Source organism: Etheostoma spectabile, chromosome 9 (genome assembly GCF_008692095.1).
Source record: "Etheostoma spectabile isolate EspeVRDwgs_2016 chromosome 9, UIUC_Espe_1.0, whole genome shotgun sequence".
Taxonomy (NCBI): domain Eukaryota; kingdom Metazoa; phylum Chordata; class Actinopteri; order Perciformes; family Percidae; genus Etheostoma; species Etheostoma spectabile.
Window position 1 is genome coordinate 33,866,211 of NC_045741.1, and position 27,029 is coordinate 33,893,239.

General features: G+C 38.6%; 3 protein-coding genes and 1 long non-coding RNA gene across 4 annotated transcripts; 2 read left to right on the forward strand and 2 right to left on the reverse strand.

The window, feature by feature from the left end:
• Window positions 1-4,070: 4,070 nt before the first annotated feature.
• Window positions 4,071-25,358, reverse strand: LOC116695149 (uncharacterized). The gene is made up of 3 exons (XR_004333365.1): window positions 25,308-25,358; window positions 8,732-8,737; window positions 4,071-4,081 (listed from the first exon to the last, which is right to left on the reverse strand). It is a non-coding gene; the product is annotated as an uncharacterized LOC116695149 (long non-coding RNA).
• ccl25b (chemokine (C-C motif) ligand 25b) lies at window positions 4,463-6,709 on the forward strand. The gene is made up of 4 exons (XM_032525239.1): window positions 4,463-4,549; window positions 5,914-6,031; window positions 6,258-6,372; window positions 6,476-6,709. The coding sequence occupies exons 1-3, from the start codon at window positions 4,486-4,488 to the stop codon at window positions 6,370-6,372; spliced, it is 297 nt and encodes a 98-aa protein (XP_032381130.1). The 5' UTR covers window positions 4,463-4,485; the 3' UTR covers window positions 6,476-6,709.
• Window positions 10,896-17,811, reverse strand: LOC116695133 (serine/threonine-protein kinase NIM1). Its single transcript, XM_032525219.1, has 4 exons — window positions 17,694-17,811; window positions 14,961-15,266; window positions 13,873-14,141; window positions 10,896-12,399 (listed from the first exon to the last, which is right to left on the reverse strand). Exons 1-4 carry the CDS (start codon window positions 17,713-17,715, stop codon window positions 11,647-11,649), a joined length of 1,350 nt encoding a protein of 449 aa, XP_032381110.1. The 5' UTR covers window positions 17,716-17,811; the 3' UTR covers window positions 10,896-11,646.
• Window positions 19,528-21,993, forward strand: pole4 (polymerase (DNA-directed), epsilon 4, accessory subunit). The gene is made up of 4 exons (XM_032525231.1): window positions 19,528-19,924; window positions 20,568-20,652; window positions 20,814-20,855; window positions 21,701-21,993. The coding sequence occupies exons 1-4, from the start codon at window positions 19,676-19,678 to the stop codon at window positions 21,712-21,714; spliced, it is 390 nt and encodes a 129-aa protein (XP_032381122.1). The 5' UTR covers window positions 19,528-19,675; the 3' UTR covers window positions 21,715-21,993.
• Window positions 25,359-27,029: the final 1,671 nt, after the last annotated feature.

Here is a 27,029-nt window from a genome sequence, read left to right on the forward strand (position 1 = left end):
CACACACCAAGTTTTGAAGCTGATCGGACGAAAGCCCTAGGAGGAGTTCGTTAAAGTACGACACATGGGAATTGCCAAAATCGCACTAATTCGCACATTCCAAACAAAATGGCGACTTCCTGTTGGGTTTAGTGGGGGGCGACCATGGAGTTTTATGTCCGCCCTGCCATGATACATATGTGTACAAAGTTACGTGACTCTACGTTAAACATACTGCAGGGGCTGAATTTCGTATATTGTAGGTGGCGCTAGCGAGCCATTTTGTGCGCCTATTCCCGAAACCATTAAATACGTAATTTTCACCAGACTTGATGCGACCGCCAAATTTGGTGAGTTTTTGAATATGATAAGTCCTCCAAAAAGGCAATTCATTTGACGGAAAATAATATAAAGAATAATAATTCCTTCAGTTCCAATAGGGCCTTCGCCGCCTGTCGGCGCTCGGGCCCTAATAATTAAAAGCTGCAAGCAGCGATGGAGGGCCCTCGCTAACCCGCGCCAGTCGGGGTTACTGGCGGACGCCTCTCCTTGCGACCGCGCATTTGCGCGTCCTCCGTACCCTGAAAATCGTCGCCAATGAAAAGTGAACTCCCTGCTGAGTTCCCTGATACCTCACACAAGCCTATAACGTCATACACGTCATTATCCGTGAAAGGGGGCGTGGCCGCATCATAAGAGGGCGTGTCAAACATCACCAATGAAAAGGAACTCTCTGCTGAGTTCATTGATACCTCACAAAGCCTACACGTCATACAGGTCACTATCTGGTAAAGGGGGCGTGGCCGCATCATAAAGGGGCGGTGTCAAACATCACCAATGAAAAAGGAAGTCTCTCTGCTGAGTTCATTGATACCTCACACAAGCCTATACGTCATACAAGTCATTATCTGGGAAAGGGGGCGTGGCCGCATCATATAGGGGCGGGTCAAACATCACCCATAAAAAAGGAAGTCTCTGCTGAGTTCATTGATACCTCACACAAGCCTATACGTCATACAGCTCCTTATCTGGGAAAGGGGGCGTGGCCGCATCATAGGGGGGCGGGTCAAACATCACCAATAAAAAGGAAAGTCTCTGCTGAGTTCAATGACACCTCACATAAGTATCTATGTTAAACGGTTCAAATATTATGAAAGGGGGCGTGGCCTGAGTGACTGGGCGTGGCCATAATATAGGGGCCGCCTCAGTATCACATGTAGACCACACGTTCTAAGTTTCATGTAAATCGGATGATGTTTGTCATATAAGGCTTATTTCCTGTTGCCAGGTGGTGGCGCTATCTCCAAAAGTCCATATTGGCCTGTAGGTGTCTTCAGGCCTGGACTCTTGGTGTTTGTGGGAAATTTCAAGCAGATACGACAACGTACACTGTAGTTACAGCCACTTAATTCTTCATTGCTAAACACTCAAGATGGCCGCCATGCCACGCCCACACCGTATGACGAAACGTTTTTCTTTTAATAACTTTTCATCTTCAACATCTTAAGATGACACAGACCAAGTTTGAAGTTGATCGGATAAAATCTCTAGGAGGAGTTCGTTAAAGTATAGCACCTTGTCTTTTAGGCCTACTTCCTGTTGCCACTAGGGGGCGCTATGACTTTGAGCGAATTTCGGCGTGTAGATGTCGTCAGGGGCGGACCCTGATGAATCCTGAAAAGTTTCAACCAGATTTGACAAAGTACACTGTAGTTACAGCCATTTTAACAGTGATCGCTAAACACTCAAAATGGCCGCCATGCCACGCCCACACCGCTTGACGAAAAGTTTTTCTTTTAATAACTTTTCATCTTCAACATCTTAAGATGACTCTGACTGAATTTGAAGTCGATCTGATGAAATCTCTAGCAGGAGTTCGTTAAAGTATAGCACCTTGTCTTTTAGAACTACTTCCTGTTGCCACTAGGGGGCGCTATAACTTTGAGCGAATTTTGGCGTGTAGATGTCGTCAGGGGCGGACTCTGATGAATCCTGAAAAGTTTCAAGCCAATTGGACAATGTACACTCAAGTTACACTCACTTCCTGTCAGACGGCATATTTCCTGTTGCCAGATGGTGGCGCTATCTCCAAAACTCCATATTGGCCTGTAGGTGTCCTCAGGCCTGGACTCTTGGTGTTTGTGGGAAATTTCAAGCAGATACGACAACGTACACTGTAGTTACAGCCAATTTCATCTTCATCGCTAAACACCCAAAATGGCCGCCATGCCACGCCCACACCGTATGACGAAAAATTTTCCTTTTAATAACTTTTCATCGTCAACATCTTAGGATGATACACACCAAGTTTGAAGTTGATCGGATGAAATCTCTAGGAGGAGTTCGTTAAAGTATAGCACCTTGTCTTTTAGGCCTACTTCCTGTTGCCACTAGGGGGCGCTATGACTTTGAGCCAATGGCGGCGTGTAGATGTCGTCAGGGGCGGACTCTGATGAGTCGTGAAAAGTTTCGAGCCAATCGGACAACGTACGCTCAAGTTACACCCACTTCCTGTTTCGGTGGCGAATCGCACAAAATGGCCGCCCCGCCACGGCCACGCCCTATGACGAAAAGTTTTTCTTTTAATAACTTTTCATCGTTAACATGTTAAGATGACACACACCAAGTTTGAAGCTGATCGGACGAAAGCTCTAGGAGGAGTTCGTTAAAGTACGACATGTGGAAATGGGCAAAATCGCACTAATTTCGCACATTCAAAACAAAATGGCGGACTTCCTGTTGGGTTTAGGGGGGGGCTACCATGGAGTTTTATGTCCGCCCTGCCATGATACATATGTGTACCAAGTTTCGTGAGTCTACGATAAACGTAGTGCAGGGGCTGAATTTTCGTAATATTGTAGGTGGCGCTAGCGAGCCATTTTTGTGCGCCTATTCCCGAAACCATTAAAATACGTAAATTTTCACCAGACCTGATGCGACCGCCAAATTTGGTGAGTTTTTGAATATGATAAGTCCTCCAAAAAGGCAATTCATTTGGCGGAAAAAGAATAATAATAATTCCTTCAGTTCCAATAGGGCCTTCGCCGCCTGTCGGCGCTCGGGCCCTAATAATAATAATTCCTTCAGTTCCAATAGGGCCTTCGCCGCCTGTCGGCGCTCGGGCCCTAATAATAATTCCTTCAGTTCCAATAGGGCCTTCGCCGCCTGTCGGCGCTCGGGCCCTAATAATAATTCCTTCAGTTCCAATAGGGCCTTCGCCGCCTGTCGGCGCTCGGGCCCTAATAATAATTCCTTCAGTTCCAATAGGGCCTTCGCCGCCTGTCGGCGCTCGGGCCCTAATAAAGAAAGAATAATAATTCCTTCAGTTCCAATAGGGCCTTCGCCGCCTGTCGGCGCTCGGGCCCTAAATACAACTAAACCCAGGACAGAATACTTCACAGACTGACAACAAATGACGACAAACCAACAAGACATAATAGATTGACTTTGGAAAGGTGCCATACATCTGGACAACTTCAGATTTATTCTGTGAGAAATCTAGCTGCATTGGAGGGCACTGACATCTCTACCAGATGCAGAGCTGTTACACCGTACCTGACCTCTTCATGGACAAAAACAAGCAAGAATACAATTTTTAAATGGTATCATTAAAGCAATGCATTATTATTTTACTTAATTTAACTTTATTGCAATGTTGTCTCAGTTGCAGCATCCTTCTCCTCAGCAAGATAATTTTGATTTTTTTTTAAGTGGGGTTTCATGAGCTACTTTTGGAGTGGGCACGCAGCAAATTGCATTTCAGCAAAAGGACCATTTAATTACATATGGGGTTATACATCACCCCATAGGATCAAAGTCAATGTCCTCAAACATAACCATGACCCTGATGTTTCTACTTTTGGACTGTAATGACTTTGAACAGTCTGTGCGTGTGTGTGTGTATGTGTGTGTATGTGTGTGTGTGTGTGTTGATGTGTGTGTCAGAGGAGGTGTGGTTAAGGAGGGAGGGTTGACTTCATGTGTGAACTTTAAAAGTACAGAGCAAATACAAGCTTCCCTGAACAAAAGGTTTACCTCCCGGGATATCTTGTGAAATACTGAATGTGAGCAGGTACGTTTCTTTGCATGCGTATTAAACAGTCTCAGTCCTCATGTTACTCTTTGTGCTTTTGTAATCTGGATTTTGCAAACACGTTGGTATGTGTTCCAAGCAACGAGTTTGAGAAGATATCAGAGATGAGTGCAGAGAGGGAATACAGACACAATTCATCAAACTCCCTTGGGTCCTGTGAAACAACATTCAGAACGCTTTAAATAAAACAGCTGCACACAGCTGGAAACCAGACGAGGATTGAAAATGTTTTAATCTGGGTCAAAAACATAACCTTTCATAAGAGCACAGATGAAGGGGTTTGTGATGGAAAACATGTAAATGGCCAAAATGTACAAGGTAGATACAAGGCGATGCTTCCATTTTTTGTTTTGCTCTGCTCTGTGATTTAAACTTTTTATGTCTTTGCAGCAAGAACATCAGCAGCCACAGCCATGAAGTGCCAAGCTCTTTTCTTTCTGCTGATCCTCACCTGCATGACTCTGAGTCTTGCACAAGGTAAGTGGAACAGATCAGATTTTATTCACACCAGAACTATGATATTATAACAGCAAATAGTGATTAGTTTGCAGATAAAACTGTGCTTTAAATGAATAGCTCAATATCGGGCAAGTAACTGTTTTATCATTTTATACTGTAAGTTAAACTCTACATATGGATCTGGCTCTGTATATGACTGTGGAAAATATGTGGAGTCACACTTTGACAAAATTTGGTTGAAGTAAGGCTAGAATTGAAGAATTGAATGCATTTTATAATCCACATTTCTTTATACTAGCACTAAATCCTCTCTTCCAATGAGGTGAATTATTCTGCTCAAAACAATTTGTCACAGCACTTCATCCCAAATTGTAATCTGTCGTTATTATAGACCGCATTAATGTGGTAACCTTGGGACAGACTAAAAACAACATACATTATTTCAATTATTGTGAGTTAAATAGATAATTTTCATAAACGTTTTCCCCTCAGGGAATTACAGCACAAATGGGGAATTTTAAATTGTGGACATGTTGTGTGGACATTGGAATAAAACTGACAGTTTCTTTATTGATACATAAAAATGGATTTGATTTTGTCATTCCTCTACTGTTTAACACAAATTTAACATACAGCTAATTTCTACTTGTATAGGTGATCACTGCAGGATACAGCTCACTAACTTTTCAGTAGCATCATTATAGCATTTTATTTGGGGCTAGACCTAAATATATAAAAAATAAAAAAGCATTTTAATGTAGCAGATGCAACTTAACTTGGAGCATTGGAGAGAGGGGGACTGGCACATGCAAATTTGTTGCAATTATACAGGGTTAGATGATGTTCAATAGATCAATGTCAATCATAGTTATGACCCTGATGTTTCTACTTTTGCACTATAATGACTTTTAACAGTCCGCGTGTGTGTGTGTGTGTGTGTGTGTGTGTGTGTGTGCGCGTGCGCGCAGGTACATGCATGAGTATTAGTTAGAGAGAGAGCTAAAGAAATTACTCATCTTTCACTTCTTTATTTTTGTTAGTTGTTTGATACAGAAATAATAATATTATGGCATTTGATTAAATATGTGATTTGTTTGAACCATGATTTTGTTTAATTTAACTTTATGTTTAATAATACGCAAATTACAAATTTTAATATCAAATCAAGAATTTATTTTCATAAGTCTTGTAGTTTATAGGCATGCCAATAAAAAACAGACACAAAAACAATGACTTATCAATGTTAAAATTGAGCTGTGTCGTTTTCTCTTTGGACCCTAACTAGAGTGTAAAAATTGAGTATTTGCTTTGTTTGAGTGACATTTTTAAGTGAGGCAGTATTATTTCACTCTTACCCACTGTAACTTCATCTCTCTCTCCAGGCACATTTGACAACTGCTGTCTTGGACATGTTGGTGAGATGAAACAAAAGGCAAAGAAAAACATTGAAAGTTACAAGGTTCAGGAAACAGATGGCGATTGCAACATCAGAGCTGTTGTGTAAGTAACTTATTTAGTTGGCTCTTAGCAAGCCTTTTGTTTTCCTACATTGTTAGAACTTCCCACAAAAAAATTTGGCAAAGACCAATGGAAAAAGAAACAACCTGCTCACTAGGGACATGATTGATCCACGCTTAGAGCAGCACTTTTGAATGACTGGTGTCTTTGCTTGTAAAACCTTTGCAGTAAGCTTGATAATATTTAATAATAATACTGACATATGCAGGTTTCTGATGAAGAAGAAGAGGTCACATAAAAAACAGCGAACTGTTTGTGCCAATCCAAATGAAAGTTGGGTCCAGGAGCTGATTAAGACTTTGCCTATGAGGATGCAGAATTAGGTAAAACGTTACACAACACACTCTCACAATAATATAATTTAATGGCATACAATGAAACTCAATGACTGCGTAAATCTTCATCATGAAACGTTTGTCCCTGCAGACCACTTAAAGGAGAGAAACAGGAGAAGACTGAGAGAGAGGCGAGCAGATGTTTCACCACCCTCTCAGGCATCATATATCACATTTAACCACATGGATTATGTTTCAGTAGAGTTGATATTTCCTGTGCTGACAAAGAATGTAAATCTACATGGTTCACTATAACACAAACATACCATATCCTCAATGTTGTTAGCCAGTATAGCAAAATTCATTTACATGATTCTGTTATTTTCTCTGTGATATACTGTATGTAGCACTTGCTAGGAATGAGCCACTGTTTGGCAGCTTTGAAATGTATTTGCAGTGTGTTTGTGCGCATGTGTATGATTGTGTGTGTGTGTGTGTGTGTGTTTGTGTATGAGTGAGTGTGTAAACACTTTGGGGATAAGTTTTTTTTTTACGACAGATTTCCATATTTTTAGAGCAGCATTTTAATACAAACCAGACCCTGGTGTTATAATAATATTTCAGGTAAAGTACACTAAGCTCTGCCCTGATTGTGTGATGCCATGGTTGATTTTCTTTTTTTTTGGGGGGGGGGGGTTGCACCCTGTTTGATGTCACTTTGTTGTCAGAGCGCTTGTAATTGTTTTTGGATTCAACTCACAGAGGTCAAGCCAAGCCATTGATCTGACTGTTTCATAAGACGTGAATTAAGAGATGCACCATGTGAGCACAATATAAACAAAAATAATAAGATTATCAGAATCAGATTTTGACACAGTGCTCCTCAACAAGAAAAGGACACACAATTACATAATAAGGTAGAAAACTAGTTGACATTGAGTAAGTAACCATAGTATTAAACACAGCCAACACACAGTTAAACTGGAGCTTTTGAGGTCCCTGGGCATTAAGCAGTTAAACATGTTCCTCCACTTGATAATCCAGCCTTGTCAAGAAGTGAAATTGTTTAATGTTTAAGGCTTTAAAATGTTTCACCACTTATTAAAGATGCCATTCATTTGCAAGAACGAGATGAATGGATTGTGAAATGTCCTCAAACATCATCAACAAGTTCAAGGCATCCAGATGGCCTAGGGGCAATGAACCATCCAATGCCCCTGGTTTGATTCCAGTTGCATGGGGGCCTTTGTTGCATGTCATCCACTTATCTCTCTGTTTCCTGTTTATATCTCATCTACAAACTATCAATAAAGGACAAAAATGTTTTAAAAAATTAAGCTGTGTCCAAAGTCCATAATGATAATAATTTCATGCGGAATTTAATATGTTTTAATGAACCATTAAAAAAACACTAATCAGTTAGTTGACATCCTTTGAGGCTCAGAAAATTGGTGAGAACATTCATTTGGACTGCTGAGAACTGAAGCCCTTAGGATTAACGTTTTGAAATGATTCCTTTGTAATGAAGTGTCACCTGCAATTACTGCTGCATGAGAGGATGTTTAGATCTTGCTCCATCTGTGCCCCGTTTAAAGACATTCTTTGTTTCTTGCTTTTCTCAAACACTATAGAATAAAGCAACTGCTCATGCATTGATGAATGTAAACAAAGGACCAAAGTTAGTGGTGCAAATACTGCGGACTTAAATCAACATATTCATCTAGCTCTGCGAAATAGTTTTGGGGTAAAAGTGAAACTCTTGAAGGACCATTCATCTACTGGTGCTCAGGTTAGGTAGACCATAAAGTACCATACAGGGTGGATACAATGATTTGAACACATGTACTATATAATGTAATCCATTATAAGAGTCCTCCAATCCCTTTTTATTTATGCATTTTGTTCAGAACAGCCTCCCAGTCCAAGTTGTACTCTCCTGCTGTAGAAAAAGAAATTGGATATAGGGCAAAGTGGTAACTGTTTCGCAACCATTTCAGCCGTGTTTTTATGAACGGAACAGATTTGTCTTTTCATCCAGAGCTCAAGGTTGCTCTGGAACTGCCAAATGCCACAACAAACAAATGCTGACTTGCTTTGGGGGTTGATATTTTGACTCCCTATGATAATCACAGAGGGTAAGGAAAGATAAAGACAAATAAAGAACAGAAAAGCAGAAGAGAAGATATGAGTTTTTTTTAATGTTGATATTCATTTCACTCATCACTTTTTTCATTTTAATCAGGCAAGGGTTTGTTACTGGATCAAAGAAAGCATTATGTTAAATCACAAGCCACGGCAGCAATGCTGATGTTGTCCAGAAGGAGGACCTGGCTAGTCCACGCAGAATTCCAGGATTCCGGGAGAGAAACGCGCTCTGGTTTATTGGCATTTCCTTAAAACCAATCACAATCGTCTTGAGCGGCGCTAAGTACCGGACGGAGCCGTTGCCAAATAGCCTCGTGGAGGAACTTCTTTTGGTGAAACACGCACGTTCAAAAGTTGTTTTAGTCGTGTGAGAGAAAACTCAGATTGGACATATAGTCTAGCTAGCTGTCTGGATTTACCCTGCAGAGAGCTGAAGAGCAGTTAACCATAGTCCTCAGAAATCAAAAGGAGTTTAAAATTCAAACACAAAGAAAGCAGACGGTAACAGAAATTGCCAAAAAGACATGCATCCGGCAGAATTTCCAGCGGCATCGGAACAATCCCGGAAGGGCAATGTCGTGGATAAACCAACCTCAAAGTAAATTATTTACTTTGGTTTAAAACAACTTTCTGTCCCATGATGCATCAGTTTTTAGTTCATAATGTATCAACTCTCTTTTAAACTTGTTTTGAAACAGAAGCTACAGACAGCAACGGCTGGTTGTTTAATTTCACTGTCTCAAGAAACATTATTCACTGCTTCCTTAGCAGTTTAAAGGATGACCCCGGAGTTAAGACAGTACATGATAACAGTGTTTTTCACACGAGTGATATTAAGCAAGAACAGGTTTTCTACATAAACAGCAAGTCAAGACTCCTCCTCGGCACTTGTTGGGGCCTTGATAAATCATTTCTGTCTGCTCCTGCCCACACAATGTGTACATACTGTATTTCTTTGTGAAAAGGCTGCGGCCTGGGGGTCCAACACCTTATTGCAAAATGTTATGCTTATCATGGTGCCAACCACGCAAGAAAAATATAGCAGGTCTGGGCACACACTGGCAGAATTGAAACTACATTGCAGGTTGACAGTAAAAGGCAAAGAGTGACGCCTGGCCCACAGAGACTGTTGTACCCTCGAGGGGAATTCACAAGTGTGAGGTGAAGTGGAAGTGAAGGACCATTACTGGGAGGAAGAACTTTTGACTTCACAGGTTGGAACTGTCACAGTCTCAAAAGAACTACCAGCTTTATGGTTCATTAATTCGATAGAATTCACAACTACAACTACATGAATGCTTTGTAATTTAGTATCAGATCTTTTACCGAAAGTGCTTGAGATGGCTCCAAAATCAGTTTCTGCAAACTGGCTGAAGCGTCAAAGTGGTTTTTCAACTTCAGGGCTTATAAGGAAGCAAGGAATCATTCGAGAGTCCAGCGGAAATCACTTTGTAAACAGTTGAAATATTGGCTGGAGTCTTGTATACAGCAGAAAAAGACAATAGTACCCTACTGCAAGGAAAGATGAAGACATTTGAGCGGTATCTGTTTAAAATCATTGTTTGAAACTTTTTTTATTCGGGCTAATTAATATGTCCCACTCATTGCTATAATTATGAACTCTACAGGTCGATGCTGTTGCCTGCGACAGGAGAAGCTTTTTTTCACCTGCGTAAAGCTGGCCCCTTCAAGATCAAAAACACTGCTATTCATTTGTGCTACATTTGTGCCGTAAAATGATTGTTTGTGCTGTTAAGGATTTTAAGTAATTGAACTTAACATTTTCTGGGCAGTGACATCACCCAGCCCCTCATTAATGTCCAAATCTCCCCAAAATGGACTGAATCATTTGTGCTATATTATATATATTGTACTATATTTTTTAAGTCATTATGCTTTATTACATGTGTGACATCACCCAGCCCCCCATTAATGTTTAAATCTCCCCACGTTTGTGCTGATTTGTTTTGATAAGAGAGGACACCACAAACGTTTTAGCTAACTTTAGCGCATGGACTTACTATATATTAGTTACATAATGGGTATTTTATATATATTTTTTTGTTTCCCCTGATTGCCAACACCTAGAAGAACACTTTTCATAAGCCAAAAGTTTTAGTCATTATTGTTATCTGTGTGAATGCAATGCATTTATGTGAGATGTAATTTCCGTTTAGTCTTTTCTTTTGTCATTATAACATTATAACATAACAACAACATATAACATTTATACATTCATGTGGCATCCTTACAGCTTGCATATCTTGATAACTAAGGTTCTCCTGAAAATAAATGATGTCTATAACTTGATTATGCATTACAAGGTTGAGGTTATACAAGCATTAATACACAAGAAGACAAGGCAAACCAAATATGGGAAAATTGGCTTAGACTTAATACAGAGTAGCATGAAGTTCAGGCAAGTATTCATGTAGCATATGTGACAGTATTGCCTTAAAACATGTGCAAACATTAACACAATATTTTAGCACTTAAAATAGATATTTACAAAATGAGATTAAAATTGTACAAAATGTAAAATAATCTGTTCACGCCAAACCTTTTGTGACAATCAGAACATTTGCATAATATTTCAAACATTTTAATTAAATATCTACATTAAATGAAGGCATTTTTAAGCTGTTGTTAAGTTGGCTGCAGACTGGTTTTACATTTTTCTCTCTTGTTCTGGCCTCAGTTGGTCCTAATTTTGTAATATGAATTTCTGTCACCCATGCATGTTCTCAGTGTCTATTTTAAGAGTTAGGATTATCTGTAGCCCTGGATTAGTTCAGTAGATGTATGCACTGACTAAATGGGATTGGAAGATGCTGATGGCCTGACAGTGATTGATGTATGGTGTGCGTCAGTAAGCTTTTGTTGTAATCAGAACACAAAGTCTTAACTAGTCACCTAGGAGAGGTGACCTAGTCCGTTAAATATAATTGATTTACACTGTGGGACAGAAGAACCATACAACTTCGACCTCAACCTCCATTTGTTTGCCATTTCAGTCCAGTATTGCACAACACAACTTGAGTATTTCTCAACATGTAACACAAAACCTCACCGATTTAGTGAGAATGAACTGACTGAAGGAATGTAAGCAAGCTAGTGGACACATGTGAATGTGATAAAGTGACACAACTAAAGCAAGTCCAGTGCAGTGATTTCTCATTAGAGTACAACGCAGACAGCCGAGGGATTGTGTTTGTTCACAGGTGATATGGACCACGTCTTTGGACTCCTGTATTCATCAGGGTGAAGCATTGAATAACCCACAGCCTCCACTGACCTTCTCTTCTGGACCCTATGGAGAAGTATTCGGTAGGTCCCAGTCAATGGGCTCCTACAGTCTAAGCAGGGATTGTTTTGGAAATGAGCTGTCCCAATACCCAGATCTGACAGCAAACTCTTCACCTCCTGCTCCTCCGAACACAGAGCCTGGTTGGCATGGGCAAAGTGTGCCGGGGACAGGGGCAACAAGACGTACGGACGAGGGTACTCAATCCCCTGCAGCCAAGTACTGTTTGTAATCTCTGTGAGAGACAGGCGATCAACAGGCACAGGCCGCAGCATGCCCTTAATGATTAGTTGGCATCGTTCGGGCACATAAGGAGGGATACTGAAGGCCCCTTGTAGGATGCAGCGCTTCAACTTTCTCAATTTGTCCCCATAAAAGGGCATAGTTGCCGTCACCATGAAATACAAGAGAATACCTAAAGCCCAGGTGTCTGAATAGCGTCCAATGTAACCTTTATCCTTAAACAGTTCAGGAGCAGCGTATGGTGGTGAGCCGCAGAAGTTGGTGAGGAGCTCATTAGAGCCGCTCTCTGTGCTGAAGCCGAAATCTCCGACCTTGATGCAATAGCTAGTGGTGTAGAAGATGTTCTCCGCCTTGAGATCTCTGTGAACGATGTTGTTGTCATGCTGAAATAATACAATAAATGGGAAAAATCTCAGGAGGGGTTCTGTTGTGACATTTTAAATGGACTTTTTGGGGAAAACATCTTAGGGTATAGGGTTAAAAATATCTCTTAAAAAAAGGATGCCTGGGTAGCTCACTTGGTAGAGCAGGCATCCATATATAGAGGTTTGCTCCTTGACGCAGCGGCCACAGGTTTGACTCCGCCCAGCGGCCCTTTGCTGCATGTCATTCTCCTTTTGTGTCTTTAGCTGTCCTATATAATCAAAAGCCTAACATGCCTACAAAATGATCTTAAATAAATAAAATAAATATAATTGTTCATATTTGTCACACAAAAATATTAAAGCACTGTACAAATAGCATTCTATCACATATGTAAAGGCCACTATATTTATCTAATAGTTATTAGCTACTTTTAGTTGAGATTTGGTGGAAAAGACATATCAACATAACATTTAAAACATAATTGGAACCTATTTCCATGTTTCAGATGTTTGACTTGTCAGCAGTTCCACCAAAGAAAGACTCCCCTCTAAACTTCTCAGATGGTTTTTATCTAAATAACTGTTCTTGGCTCAAAGAGGGAAAATGATCCAGCACTGTATTTCACAATAAAAGTAAAAAAGCCAGCAACAGAAGAACTTTGTGTTTTCTCCCACTTAATTATTATCTCATGGCCCCTCAGATTTATGTTGTGACTTTTTGGAGGGGTCCAACACCTACGTTGGACTAAACTACCAGTATTTGAATTAGCTAAAACTAGCTCCACTTTGACCAGTTACAATGGTACCATTGTTGCCAACACATTGATGCATCACTATTAATAATCAAATAATGTCACATATAACATTAACATATCACAGGGGGCATTTTTCTGCAGCTTGAAATTTACTTTTGATAATTCAAGTACATTTTGCTGAAAATACTTCTGTACTTATAGAGAAGTTAGGCTTTTGAATGAAGTATTTTTACACAATTGCACTGGTATTTTTATTACTGAAGTAAATGGTCTGTAAACTTCCTCCAACACTGATTATAATTATTATTAATAGTAGTACTATTATTATCATTATTATTATTATTATTAGATTCAATGTTTTCATCCTGAAATAAAAGTCCTTAATTATGGGGAATTATGTTGGTCTATAAAACAATGATCACAATGTCCATGGTTTAAGGCTGTCTGATAAACATGTGTTGCACGTCATCTCCTCCAATTTCCTGTCACCTCTCTACTAGCCAATATCCAAATGAAGGCACAAATATCAAAACATGTATACATGTAAATAAACTTCAAATTAATATGGTTAAAACATTTACAGATTAAGCCATTAAACAATTAAACGTGGCCTCAAATTCCCTTTTGATTTCACTTTTTCACTTTGAAAGACTCAATCATGTGAATGATGAATACCTCACAGACTGAGCACAGCGCTGTGCAGTAGATGATGATTAAGACTGACACTCAAGCTCACCAAGTGTTTAACAGCAGAGATGACTTGTGCAAAAACCAGCTTGGTTTCCAGGTCGTCAAGCTTCCCCCTGGTGGTGATTCGGGAGAACAGGTCTCCACTGCTGCCGTACTCCATCACCAGATACAGCTTCCTGCTGGTCTCCATCACCTCGTACAATCGGACTATGTTGGGGTGGCACAGCTTCTCCATGCAGCTGATCTCTGAGGAAATCATGGGCTGGCTCCTCTTATCCAGGCGTGGCTTGTCTATAATTTTGATAGCAACTCTCTCTGAGACAGGAGAAGAGAGGATTAGATGTCAGTGATGGATTTAGAAAGGGTCTAACAAGGTGACAGGTCAAAATAAGGGCAGACATACTTAAGAGATTTTAAAACGAGACTGTTACATGCACACGAGGAGAAGGCTAAAGAAATGTTTGTTTGGCATCTCATTTCATTAGAAGATTGTTGCAGGATTATTCTAAGGTATGACAAAAATGTGGGTAAGAACCAAGAACCAACCAACTGTTTGATCTGCACACACATGCACAAGATAATCTAATTTTCATGAAGGCATTTCAACAGAAAATGAATGCACTGCAGGGGTCGGGGGAAAACTGGGGTGAAAAGAAGGTTTTTTTCAGGGAATCAGCCTATTGACATGAGCATTGTTAACATCACGTTGTTCATGTACAACATCTCACTGTGTACATAACAGAAAAGTCTAAAGTGTGGCTGCCCACAGGACAGGAGGGAATGTGCTTCCTGTTACTTTCAAAAAGATTACAGGCATAGGAGTGATATTAATGCAAAAACACATAAACATTTTCCTTTTTTACTTGCAAGTTTTTCCTTGATATACTGTGTGTTTACTGTTGTGTTTTGCAATTATTTCTGTAAGGACATAAGCAACAATTGTCAGTCTTTGCGAGCTCAGAATTATTTAAACAGAGAGCTCTGTGGCCTTTTGCTTTTAAACAATGCATAGTTTATCAAGGTTGAGGGAAGAATTTCGTTGGATGCTACAACAGCTGGTTATACATTTTTTAAAAAGCTATGTATTAATTGTAAAAAAAAAAAAAAAAAAGTAAACAACATTTCATGCCTGACCTTTCGTCAAAGCGTGGATGCCCAACCTGACTGTGGAGAAATTTCCCTGTCCAACCTCTCCACGGAGCTCATAGAAGCCAACTCTTCGACCGAGCATCAGGTCGTTCATGATCCTCTCGTTGTTGGCCATGTCATAGACGACCCTCTCAAACGGCGATTGTCTGATTCGCTCTGCTTCGCTCAGCCGTGGGATGACACACATGGCGGCAGAGGCTAGGGGGTTCTTGGCTGTCGTTTCCACCACTGGAGACTCGTCTTTGGATTTCTTGCTCACTTTTTGCTTTGGCCATAGGCTTGCTTTGATGGCTTAAAAACAAATTTAAGAAGCTTTTTAAGAAACAATAAAGAATTTGAAAGCAGTACAGAGATTTGGGTTTGGGGTTTTTCAGATTTCTGCTTTAAGTCACTTTGTTCCCCGAGCGCTTGTTACTGCTTTCAGAGTCAACTCACAGAGGTCAAGCCAGTAGATGACAGGATATGAACCACAGAACAAACATGATGGGGATTGTTCCACAACAGTCTTCCATGTATGGAGCATTGACCACCATGGTACAAGTGGGATAAAACATTTGGCCTCTTTCAAAACAATCCTTACCAGGTTTAATTTTAGTTAGTGCTTAGTTTATAAGTTGTTGATGTCTGTAACGAGGCAAATGATTATGTAGATGTTAAGTTAATTTGCAAATATAAATATTTAGGATTGTTATATCCTTTGTTTCAGACATATAGTGTACGCATGAACTGACGTGATAAAAGCGAAGTTCTCCTTTTGACATTTTATTTGACAAACTTCCAACACCTTTGTGGGGGCCTTTTTTTGTGACTAGGTATAGACATATGCTGATATCATCATTTTTCACATGTTTGCTTTCATTGTTATAATGATGGATGAAAGCCTGATGTGTCGACCTTTCCTGTTTTTATTTCTTTTCTATGGTTCACATGTTCTTTCAAGTCTCAGCACTTTTTCTTGGCCAAAATGTTTTCCCCAAACTGACTATGAGTATCCAGTTTCTTTCGTTTCACAGGAAACTCTTGATTAAGGTTTCAGTATTACACAAAGAGAAATGAACAACAGGGTCAGATGTCGGACTGTTTATACGTCAAGGCTTAAGCTCTGTGTGGGCGTCTTGCAGATCAGGGGTTATCAACATTTTTAAGCCAAGGAGTGGGACTGAAAGAGAGACGGAGCAGGGACCCCCTACTACATATATTGTATGAAATGAAGTTGCTTATTAAACTGGGCCTAAAATAACGTGTAGGGAAACCTAATTCATATTTGCTAATAAAATGTTGGATTCATGTTAAGACTTTAATTTTTGAAAAAACTTTAACATTTTGCAATAATTCGGAAGACACCCTATGGGTCCCGGACCCCCTGTTGAAAATCCCTGTTGTAGAGCAAATATAACCTCTTCAAATGACAGAACATGGGACGAACGGGTTGCTGAGTTAAATAAAGTGGCCAATGGTTAACAACATTGCTACCTGACATTAAACTTCTGTAAATCTACAGTTTACCATATTATTGTCAAGCCAATTCTTCTATTATTGGGTTTTTTCATAGCTTAAAGTCACAAATAAGAATAAACAATTCTCCTCATCCCTGAGCCCCACAGTACTCAGAATCACACATGACCCAAAACATCCACTCTACTTCACCCCCCTATCCTTCTGGACGTAGGTGTAATCTGGAGAAATACCCGTTTAAGCAGGAGCTTTGTTCCTACAGCCATACAAGCTTTAAATAAGAAACCTCCTCTTAAAATTTTTGCACGTACTGTGTGTCTTACTTGTTTGTACTGTATGCACCTTCTCTGGAAAGTTATTTCGTCAGTGAGGACAAATAATAAACTAATACTGTACCTCCTCCTGGTCACTGAGGGCTAAATTTGGCCCCTGTTAGGCTTAAAGGGTCCAAGATTACTAGTTTCTTTCAGAAACAGCATTAGTCTGTCAATAACAAATGGACTACTTAAACATTGACTAATTATTTTGTTCTATTACTGCTGCACTTTCTAGTATTGTATGTATTGTAATGTGTTCTACACATCACTTGCTGTATGCATTTTAACATGAAGCACTTTACATTTACATACAGTTAAATGTGTAAATAACATTTCCTTATTGCCAAGAATAAAAGAATTAGGGCAAAACACAGATGTACATTCAGCAGTTACACAACCATTTTGTAGTTTGAATGAGCTAAAAATAATAAGGCTACTATGGCAGATTTTGTAAAGGGCTTATAAGTATGTTTTGACTTTAGTGAGTGTTAATACATATTTTACTAATGCCTAACAGATTGGTTAGAAGCCATTAATAGGAAGTAGTTTTGGGTTGCTAGGTTATGAAAAATACCTCTGGTTGGTGTTTATCCTTTCTATTAGGAAACAATGCAGTATATTATTGGCAAACCATAAATTCATGCTAATATAGGTTTTCACTTTCTGAGCTACAAAGTCTTTTAACTTGTCAATTATAGGCAAAGCAGATGCTGGAGCACATGCTGGAGGACAAACACCAGAAAATGGTTTATTAGTCACTTAACCCCGAAGTTAAAATCATACGTAAATAATTTATTAGCCATTATTGAAGCCATGAATTACAGCTTATTAACCCTATATGAAGAGTATCTTATTAGAAAGTAGAACCCACATTTTAATATTTTCTGCAAACGTTTCTACAAATTTGCAGACAGAAATATTAGAAAAGTAAAGCAGATACATTTACCTGGGAGCTGCAAATCCTTCATGTCTGTCTCTCTGGCTCACCTGACTGTGACCGTGAGTGAGGGAAGCCTCAGACGACTAAATCGCTCCTCACAATCCTATTAACACAGTGTATTATTGGACTCCAGGTTATCAGACATAGACTAAAATGATGGAAATGCTGCATACACCCTTTTTTTTTTTTTGTAATTTACCTGCAGATTTGGAATATAACTGTTGAATATGTGCTCAGAATGGTGAATATAGTGGAGCATTTAGCATTAGCGTTGGCATTAATTTGGAAGAAAATAAGAGACATAAGTATTTCAATTTTAACGTTACTTAAAACTACTTTTTATAAAAAAAAACATTTTATTTGAAAACCATGTATCTGAATATATTGGTTCTGAGTTCATCTGTTTGAAATTAAAATATGAATTTACTTGATTTACAATTTCAAAAGCTGAATTTGGGTATATTTGTTATATTCTTTTTTCAGTGGTCACAAATTCAAATCTCAAAATTCAAGAAATTTCCTATTTTAATTTCAAAGAGGTGAAGTCAGAGCAAAACAAAATCAGACACAGTACATTTTTCACAAGTAAAATATTTTCATATTTAGTATTCAGTGCCTGTTAAAATTAAAATACTTTTGTCTTTTATTTTCTTCCATGCATGGTGGGGACCAAAACAGGACCCTGCGCACAAACCTTTGCCCCCCCCCCCCCCCCCCCCCTTAGGACCATCAGGACCAAAACCAAGAACAGTTGTTTTCCTGACTGCAGTGGGCCTGGCATCCCCACTGACAGACTTTTAACCCCCCACCCTCAGTAACTACACTTCATGTTAAAGTACTCATATTATGCTTTTTGGCTTTTTCCCTTTATTGTGTTATTTATCTTTGTTGTGCACGTTATAGGTTTACAAAATGAAAAAGCCTAAAGTCCATCTCCAACAGAAAACACTGTTAATAATGCTCACCTGGCTGCTAGCATGGCACGTCCTCATACTGTGCTTCTGACTGGGTAGTAGTCCTTACCTAGGTACTGTGCATGTGTGACTCCCAACAAAGATGGAATAGTTGTGTGATGCTTCACTCTGTAGCTAAAACAGAGAGCTCAATGCACAGGGTGAAAAGAGGAGCTGCAGTAATGTGCATTACAACAAAAATGTTTTTTTTTATGTAAACCATGTAAACCTATTCTGACATAACCTTTAAATACAATTATGAACCTGAAAATGAGCATAATAGGAGCACTTTAACACACATGCTGAACCTTTACCCCTGACCATTGCACATATTATAGGCCACATGCTATGAACTTTTGCACATCCCCTGATCAATATTTTTTCACACCCTGTACTAAACCATATAGCAATTCTTCTTTCCGTTCCTAAATTTTTTGATGCATAGTATTTGTTTTGCTGTTGTATAGTATTTTTTTGCTGTATAGTATTTGTTTTGCTTTTTTTAATATATGAATTCCCTGTGAGGCGTCCTTGAGTGCCAAGAAAGGCGCCTTTAAATAAGATGTATTATTATTATTATTATTATTAATAAATACATTTGAGACACCAATAACTAAATTTCATAACTGTGTAATATTATTGTCACGCTGCGTAAACAAACAATATTATTCTACTGTATGCATAGCCCACCGTATTATTTTCAAAAGAAAGAGGACACTCCTTTACTATCAACATACATCTCCTCACTATCTTTATCGTCAAGGCAACTTGCTTTGATTGACGTTCATTTCTAGCCAATTGCCAGAGGTTGTTAAACATTCTGGCCAATCAATAACAAAGATTAGTTGGCGGGAGAGGAAAAGGCAGGGCGTCATGGTGACTGGCTGACAAATCAGCGCACACCCCTAGCCGAAAAGCCGGAAACACATGCTGCTGGCGCGCTGTTGTATGATGTTGTCATCTGTGACATAGTGGTAGAAAACGGCAGGGAATTGTGTGATTTTTGAAGTATAACGATCGGGTTATAAACGGAGAATGGCAGCAACAGCGGCTACACCTGTCACCCCCACGGAGCCCGACCCTGACCGGTGTGTGAGTGAGGAGGAGAGCCGCGGGGCCGAGGTGGAGGAGGAGAACACCCAGCAGCACACAGGCCCCGCGGCCGCCGTGAGTCACAGCCGACTGTCCAAACTCCCGCTGGCCCGCATCAAGGCGCTCATGAAGACCGATCCAGACGTGTCGCTCGCCAGCCAGGAGTCTGTGTTTATCATCGCTAAAGCCACGGTAAAAATAACAACGAAGGAAGTCCTGCAATAACAGAATACTTCACATGCTTACACGATGTGAACAGCAAGCTAGTCCATATACGAGTTTTCAATCTTACCATGATTCTTCTCTAATATATAATCAATATAATGTTTACTAAAACTCCACCAGCAAAGTAAAAATGGCCTAAACCTCTCAAGATGCGCACACAACCTGCAACCATTGAACCTTTACACTCTTATTACTGCACCTTTATCAGGAAGGTTGTGCTCCAAATACATTTACAATATACACTTGTAAAGGTTAACTTAACATCCCATTTTTTTTAAGCAGCTCAACACAAAACGATGGACCTTGTGCTTTACAACAACATACACATGGACGTTGTGCTTTACAACAACACACATATTGTACTATATATATATATATATATATATATATATATATAGTAGACATTTTTATAGACATAGATATTATATATAAAGTGAAAACTTGAGCAGAATGAATATCGCAAGGTAAACCAGGTGAAAAAGCATGAAAAAGTCAGGAATGTGACAAACGCTGTGCAAATCAGGTCCCATTTTCTTTTGGGTTCATTTTCTGTTTCTGAATTTAGTTTAGTTTAAAAACATTAGAATATTAACGTGTTTCTTTCTTCTAGGAGTTGTTTGTTGAGATGATTGCCAAAGATTCCCTGGTGTACGCCCAGCAGGGGAAGAGGAAAACTTTGCAAAGAAAAGATTTGGGTAAGTGCTAAAGTACTAAAGTTGATATGATGTTGGTTTTTATAGAGGAAAGTAGATTGTATTTAACAGCACATCTGCATAGAAACCTAGAAGACCTATTAACCAGTTTTGACTTTTATATCTCCCATTTCCCTTTTATTTGACCTTTCTGTTACCAACAGACAACGCAATAGAGGCCATAGATGAATTTGCATTTCTTGAAGGTAAGGCTTGATAGGACAATAGAATTTTAAGGTCTTTTTATGCCTGATTATAATTAAATCCACTTATAATAGGTTGAATACATGTGTAAAATGAGAATACCACAGACGTAACTTGGGTTGGGTACCGAAATGGCACCGGTTCCGACGTAAACGGTAGTAACAAGACCGATAACGAAAATGTTGGTTTGCAAGTTGTTTTTCCAGAAGCATTGGTGACACTACGTTATCGTTAGCTAGTAGCTGGATTAAACACAATAGTTAGAATGCTGACAACTTACATAAAGTGGTGTAAAGTGTGACTGTATGTCCCTAGAGGATTACAACACCAGGACGTAACAGTCTCCAGGCAGTTGTCAGAAAAACCACACAGATGGTGCGTTTACTTGAAACTCGCCAGCCTTGTGGTGCATTTCATGTTATTGTAAAATACCCTTTTCCCATCTGGTGCTTGTTTTTGTCATTTATCAGCAATTTACTGGTGAAATAAGTCATTGTTATATGTTCTTATTACAATATTAATCAATCATTTAATTTTGACCATATGGCCTTAGCAACAAACAAGCCGTTCTTTAATGTCGCCAACTGTCGTTTTGTGCTCTTTTTTTAAATATTTAATATTATATACATTAAAAATATAATATATATATTTTGGCTCAGGTACCGGCACAGTTTTTAAAAGTATTGTTTTTGCACCGGTATCGGAAAAAAACAAAATGATACCCAACCCTAGACGTAACATGATCATGCTCATGTGTGCACATATAATATAGACTTTAACACATTTATTTTTTTTATTTTTTGTACCAATACACATTGTTTGAATTCTTTTTTTATTTTCTCTGTAGGTACACTAGATTAAATGCTGCTTCAAAGGACAAGAACATTAAATATCTGCAACCATCTAAGAAACTTTCCATTGCAGAGACACGATTTGTTGTGAAAACCTGTTACTTTTCTAAGTCAAACTCTCAAAATGGAAATTTAGAAATTTGTTGTTTTCTACAATGTGCCATTAAGATTTTTCATGCTTAACTTTGGAGACATCAGTGGTAATGTGTACATTGTTTTTGTAAATATTTGTGAAATACTACTGTACAATGGAATAAATGTAAGTTTTAAACAGTTTCTTTTTGAATGAGACAGTCTTCATCAGTTTGTCACATCCCCATTTGCAAGATAAGTGTTGATCGATCTGTTGATCTGTCTGTGATCAATGTTAAAATAGCAGCTTGAGATTTTCCACGTTGGCAAAAGAAGGTAAATTACTAATAACTATGCAATGTATTACTTTATCAGCTTTACTTTTTCAGTCCCAGGCTTGACTGGTGTGATAATTCAGGCTGGGAATCTTAGTATCAGTTATTAGTGGGGGGGGGTTTTAAACTCGAGAATGGGTATTATTATTATTATCATTATTATTATTATAATTATTATGACCTGCTGAGGACAGCCCTGCTAACAATTTTCACTATCCACATTCCTTGCTCTTGAATATAGCTGTCATTTTTTTCAACTAGTAGCTGCACTTTTCTCCAGGCCTCCCTGTCCTGTTCTATTGCTATTTTTGTTGAGTTATATTTCTCAGCTCACCCGCACCCTCACAATAAATAATTTGGAGTTTTATGGAAGCGGGAGGTGAATAAACCTTTTCCGGTTTATTATCAGAAGACATTAAAAGCAAGTAGGGTGAATCAATCTGTCTCAGAAATAACGGCAAGATGTTTCTAGGTGAGATGCAAGCAACGTTCACACTCAGTTGAGAAACCACCTTGTTCTACATTACAACATTGTATAACTTCCTCCTGTCTTCCTGATCAACAGCTCAGGTGGATTATCTTTAACAATCTGCACCAAGTGCGTCAACACCTCTGTCCAAGGTGCTGATCCTGGGACCTCCAGGGATGCAAGAACTATCCAGGGTACTGCCCTTGTTGACAGGTTTAAAGGAAGGCTCCCTGTTACTTAAAATGACGAGATGTAATCTTAACTGACTGGATTTGCTGCGTTAAACGGATTTTATTTTAGGAAACCTGGCAGCAAATTTAGCTTTTGTTTATTCTATCATTTCAGGGCACCACTCTGGTATTTTCTTTTCATTTTGGTCATCTCAGGGTTGCACAATTTACAAAATGTGGTATTGCAATATTGATATTTTTAAATATATAAAATTACAAAAGTTACGGGAAAACATCAAAATAGATTCATAACAAATACGTTTTCTTACAACACAAGGTTTATTTCTTCTAACTGTCATATTGGACTGGTACAACATTATAAACAAATAACGACCGTGTCTACAGGACAGGACATTTACTGGTCGGACAATATAAAATAAATAAAGATAACAGGACACAACTTTTCTTTCTCTTCTCTGATTCCTTCTGTTGTCTCTATTTCTTCACTGACACTGTCACTCTGTTGAAATATGCACACACGGGTACGCTCCATAGGGTTTGACCCTTGCGCTGACCTGCACTAACGTGCAGGTGGACCAGTAACTGGCCAATGAAACATGGTCATTATAGCGTTTCAAGCAAACTGTAAATTAAACAAAACCAAGCCAAACAGCCAACAGACTGCATGTGCTCCACAAAATAAACAAAATATTGCATAATTATTGCAACACTTTTGATATATTGCGATAACGATATTGAGTAGATATAATGCTCTCAGTGCTGATACGTGTTCATGTTACCTGTAAAGCATGTATAAAAAAGGAAATATGCTTCTGAAAAGATTTTAAACTGTACTTTGACCCTTCAATATTATGTCTTAAAATGAACCTGCTGTGTTTTCCCTGTTCAATTTTGTTCATAACTATACAAGGTCCTTTGGATTATTTTGCAATGTTGGGGTCAAAGGTGGGGACAATATTGTTCCTATATACAGTAGTTCATATATTGTGCATATATGTCTTATAACAGAGGTATAAAAAGAATAACAAAGACCATATATTGGAAAACGTTTGTTTTTAACAAACACTTCAAAATATTTCCTAACGATTTGGTTTTTAAAGAATTGTGACTAGGATACGTACAGAATGGGACATTATACAGTTGGGAAATACAATTAAGTTAGAGCTCACTGGTGGACAAACTATGTAATGGTGACACCAAATAACTACCACCTATCTTTGGCATTTCTGTTACTGGTATTTGTCTTTGGTTTATCGGCCAACATATTTACTGATTCTGATGTGTCTGTGTTAAGCTAATACCGCCCTGGCTCAGTCAGAATCATTGGCGACAAAAGGACAAAGATGGATTTTGTATTTGACATTATGGTATATTAGATATCTTTACTTTTTCAATGTTACTGACAGTAAATCTCTTGGAAGAGAATACATGTAAATATTCTGTCATTAGCATTTGTTAAATGCTCCATTTTGCTGCTGCAGCAGTACATTTCAGTGCAATACAAGCCAGTAGGGAAATGGTGAAGGTTAAATGTCTTGCTCAACACACTGACTGTTGCATGACACTGGGGAAAATCACATAGAGCTTTGAGTTTGCATTAGGAATGTATCTGAATCTCTCTAGACCTGAGATGTGTGTTGTTCTTCCTGGCAGCGTTTGTTAAACACATCCATAGTGTTCAGTTTCACACTTTAGGTACAGTCAAGACCCCTTGAGTTTTTGCAGCGGGGATTTTCAAAATAAATGCCTGAGTGTGTTTAAGCTAAATTTTCTGGGTTTAGTGTTTCTGGGAGTAATGAAACAGAGCTGTGAGAAGCACAGATGTTTGGTTCCAGTAGAGCACCAGTCAACTCCCTGCAGAGGAATGCCTGACTGGCACGGGGGAACATGGAGTGCTCTTTTCTAATGAAATATAATCACATGTCAAAAGGATTGGACATCATTTTAGTTCCACAGTCAATAAAGACATTCCATTAAGGAAATCTCATGAAAAGAAAATGTAGATTCTCCCCCTGCCCAGAGCGGGACATGAACAGTGAATCTGAGGCTGGCCTGATGGTCCTTGGTTAAATTGATGGGAATATGGCTCACTAAGAGAATAAACTTTTATTATGTGGCTTTGTTTGGTTAGTTATTTCAAATAAACTAGTAAAACAAATTAAATTGACATTTGTCATACAATCAGGTACAAATTAGAGTAAAATTATTTTATCTTTAGATAAAGTACAACCAGGTATTTCAACTGTGAATATATTTCTTTTTCCTTGATGTTAGAAGAACAGTTTAACATTTCTTGCTGAAAGTTAGATGAGAAGATCAATAGCACTCCCATGTCTGTATGCTAAATGTCTAGCTAAAGCCAAAGGGCTATTAGCTTAGCCTAAAGTATGAGGTTGTACTGAGGCACAGCAATGCTTTGAGCTAACTGCTAATGTCAGCATGCTAACATGATCACAGTGACAGTGGTAAGTAACGCTTAGCAAATATGATGTTTAGCATATCAGCATTCTAACATTAGCGTATTAGCATTAAAAACAAAGGACAGCTGAGGCCGATGGAATGTCATTAGTTTTGCAGGTATGTGGTCAGAAAAGGCCAATTTATAATGTTGACCTGATGATGGTGCTAGATAGAAAGTAGGGCTGCACGATATGTGGAAAATATGCGATAACGATGTTGAATATATTGCGATAACAATATTGCTTGCAATGAATTAACAGATATTAGAATGTACTCTGTTCTACCTTTGTGTTTCTTTCAGTGTTCTTTTAAAATACAACAAATTGCTTGTTGAATTTAAAACAAAATTATTTCTAACATTCTTTTATTGAAAAAATGTAACATTGGATTGCCAATGAAAGGCACTACTAAAAAAGAATGACATACACTTTAACGCGCAGTTATCTACTGTTATTTTCTTTCAACCAACACAAAACATCTTGTGTCTATCGCGATATCTTGCAACACATGCACACACACACACACACACACACACACACACACACACACACACACACACACACATATATATATATATATATATATATATATATATATATATATATTATATATATATATATATATATATATACACACACATATATATATTGTGCAGCCCTAATAGAAAAGGTGAAACTAAAAACAATTGGGAACATCATCGTGGTGCAAGAGGAAAAGTCAGGGAATCACCAAAATGATTAACATTGGGCACAGCATGAATATCCATATATTAAGCGTTTCACTAAAAACAACAATGTAACTAGACTTATTTTAGTCTGGACCTTAGTGGTGGACTGACTGATTCCTCATCCAAAAAGCTGCAAATCCGCACCTTTAAAGCTCACTAATTACACATCTACTTTGTTTAATCTGTTTAACAACTACATGGAGTTCTGACCTAGACCATTCCTTTATTTGGAGCATAATTTGCGAAAGAAAATCATATGGGCTAAATGATTACCAGATCCTCTTAATTTCTCTAGTGCAGAATAGAATGTGCGTTTTATTGTTCTGCATTCATAACTGCATTCCATTCAGCTGGTTGTCTTTTTCATGCATCTCCCTGTTTGCCTTGTTTCAAAGATCAGTTGAAGTATTGCCCCCCACATTCTATCCCTCTGAAATCCCATTCAGGTACAGTAAGATCTTTTAGTCTTCATATTTAGTGAACCCAGCCATCAAAAACATCTGCAGGAGGCCATACTATCCCTCCAAAAGACATTACCCCCTCAGCCCCACTTTTCACTGCTATTGCTTTTGTTTCCGGCTGCTCACAGATTTGTGAGTCCCCATACCTTGACAGGAGAGATTTTAATTGCTGCAAAGATATGCAGAAAATGTATCTGGCTTACATGCCGACCTGTAGTCATGTGAAAGGTATGTTTTTGCAGCTGACATTCCAACCTGATTCTCAAACACTCAAACACACACACACACACACACACACACACACACACACACACACACACACACACACACACACACACACAATGTATATGCCCATAAGCAACACATTGTTGCCTTATTGTCTGAATATTTCTTAGTTCTTCCAAATGTTTCAGGAGCCAAAAGGATAATTTGGTTAATGTTAAGATCTATTTAACCACAGGAACTTAGGCTGGCTCACATTCATCTATGCTTACAAAATTTGTCCGTTTTATGTCCCACATTAGTGTCTAAAGCAATAATTCCTTGCATGAGCAGTGACTCATGGTTTCAATATTGCCATGCCAATGTAATTAACATTTTTTTCCAAAGT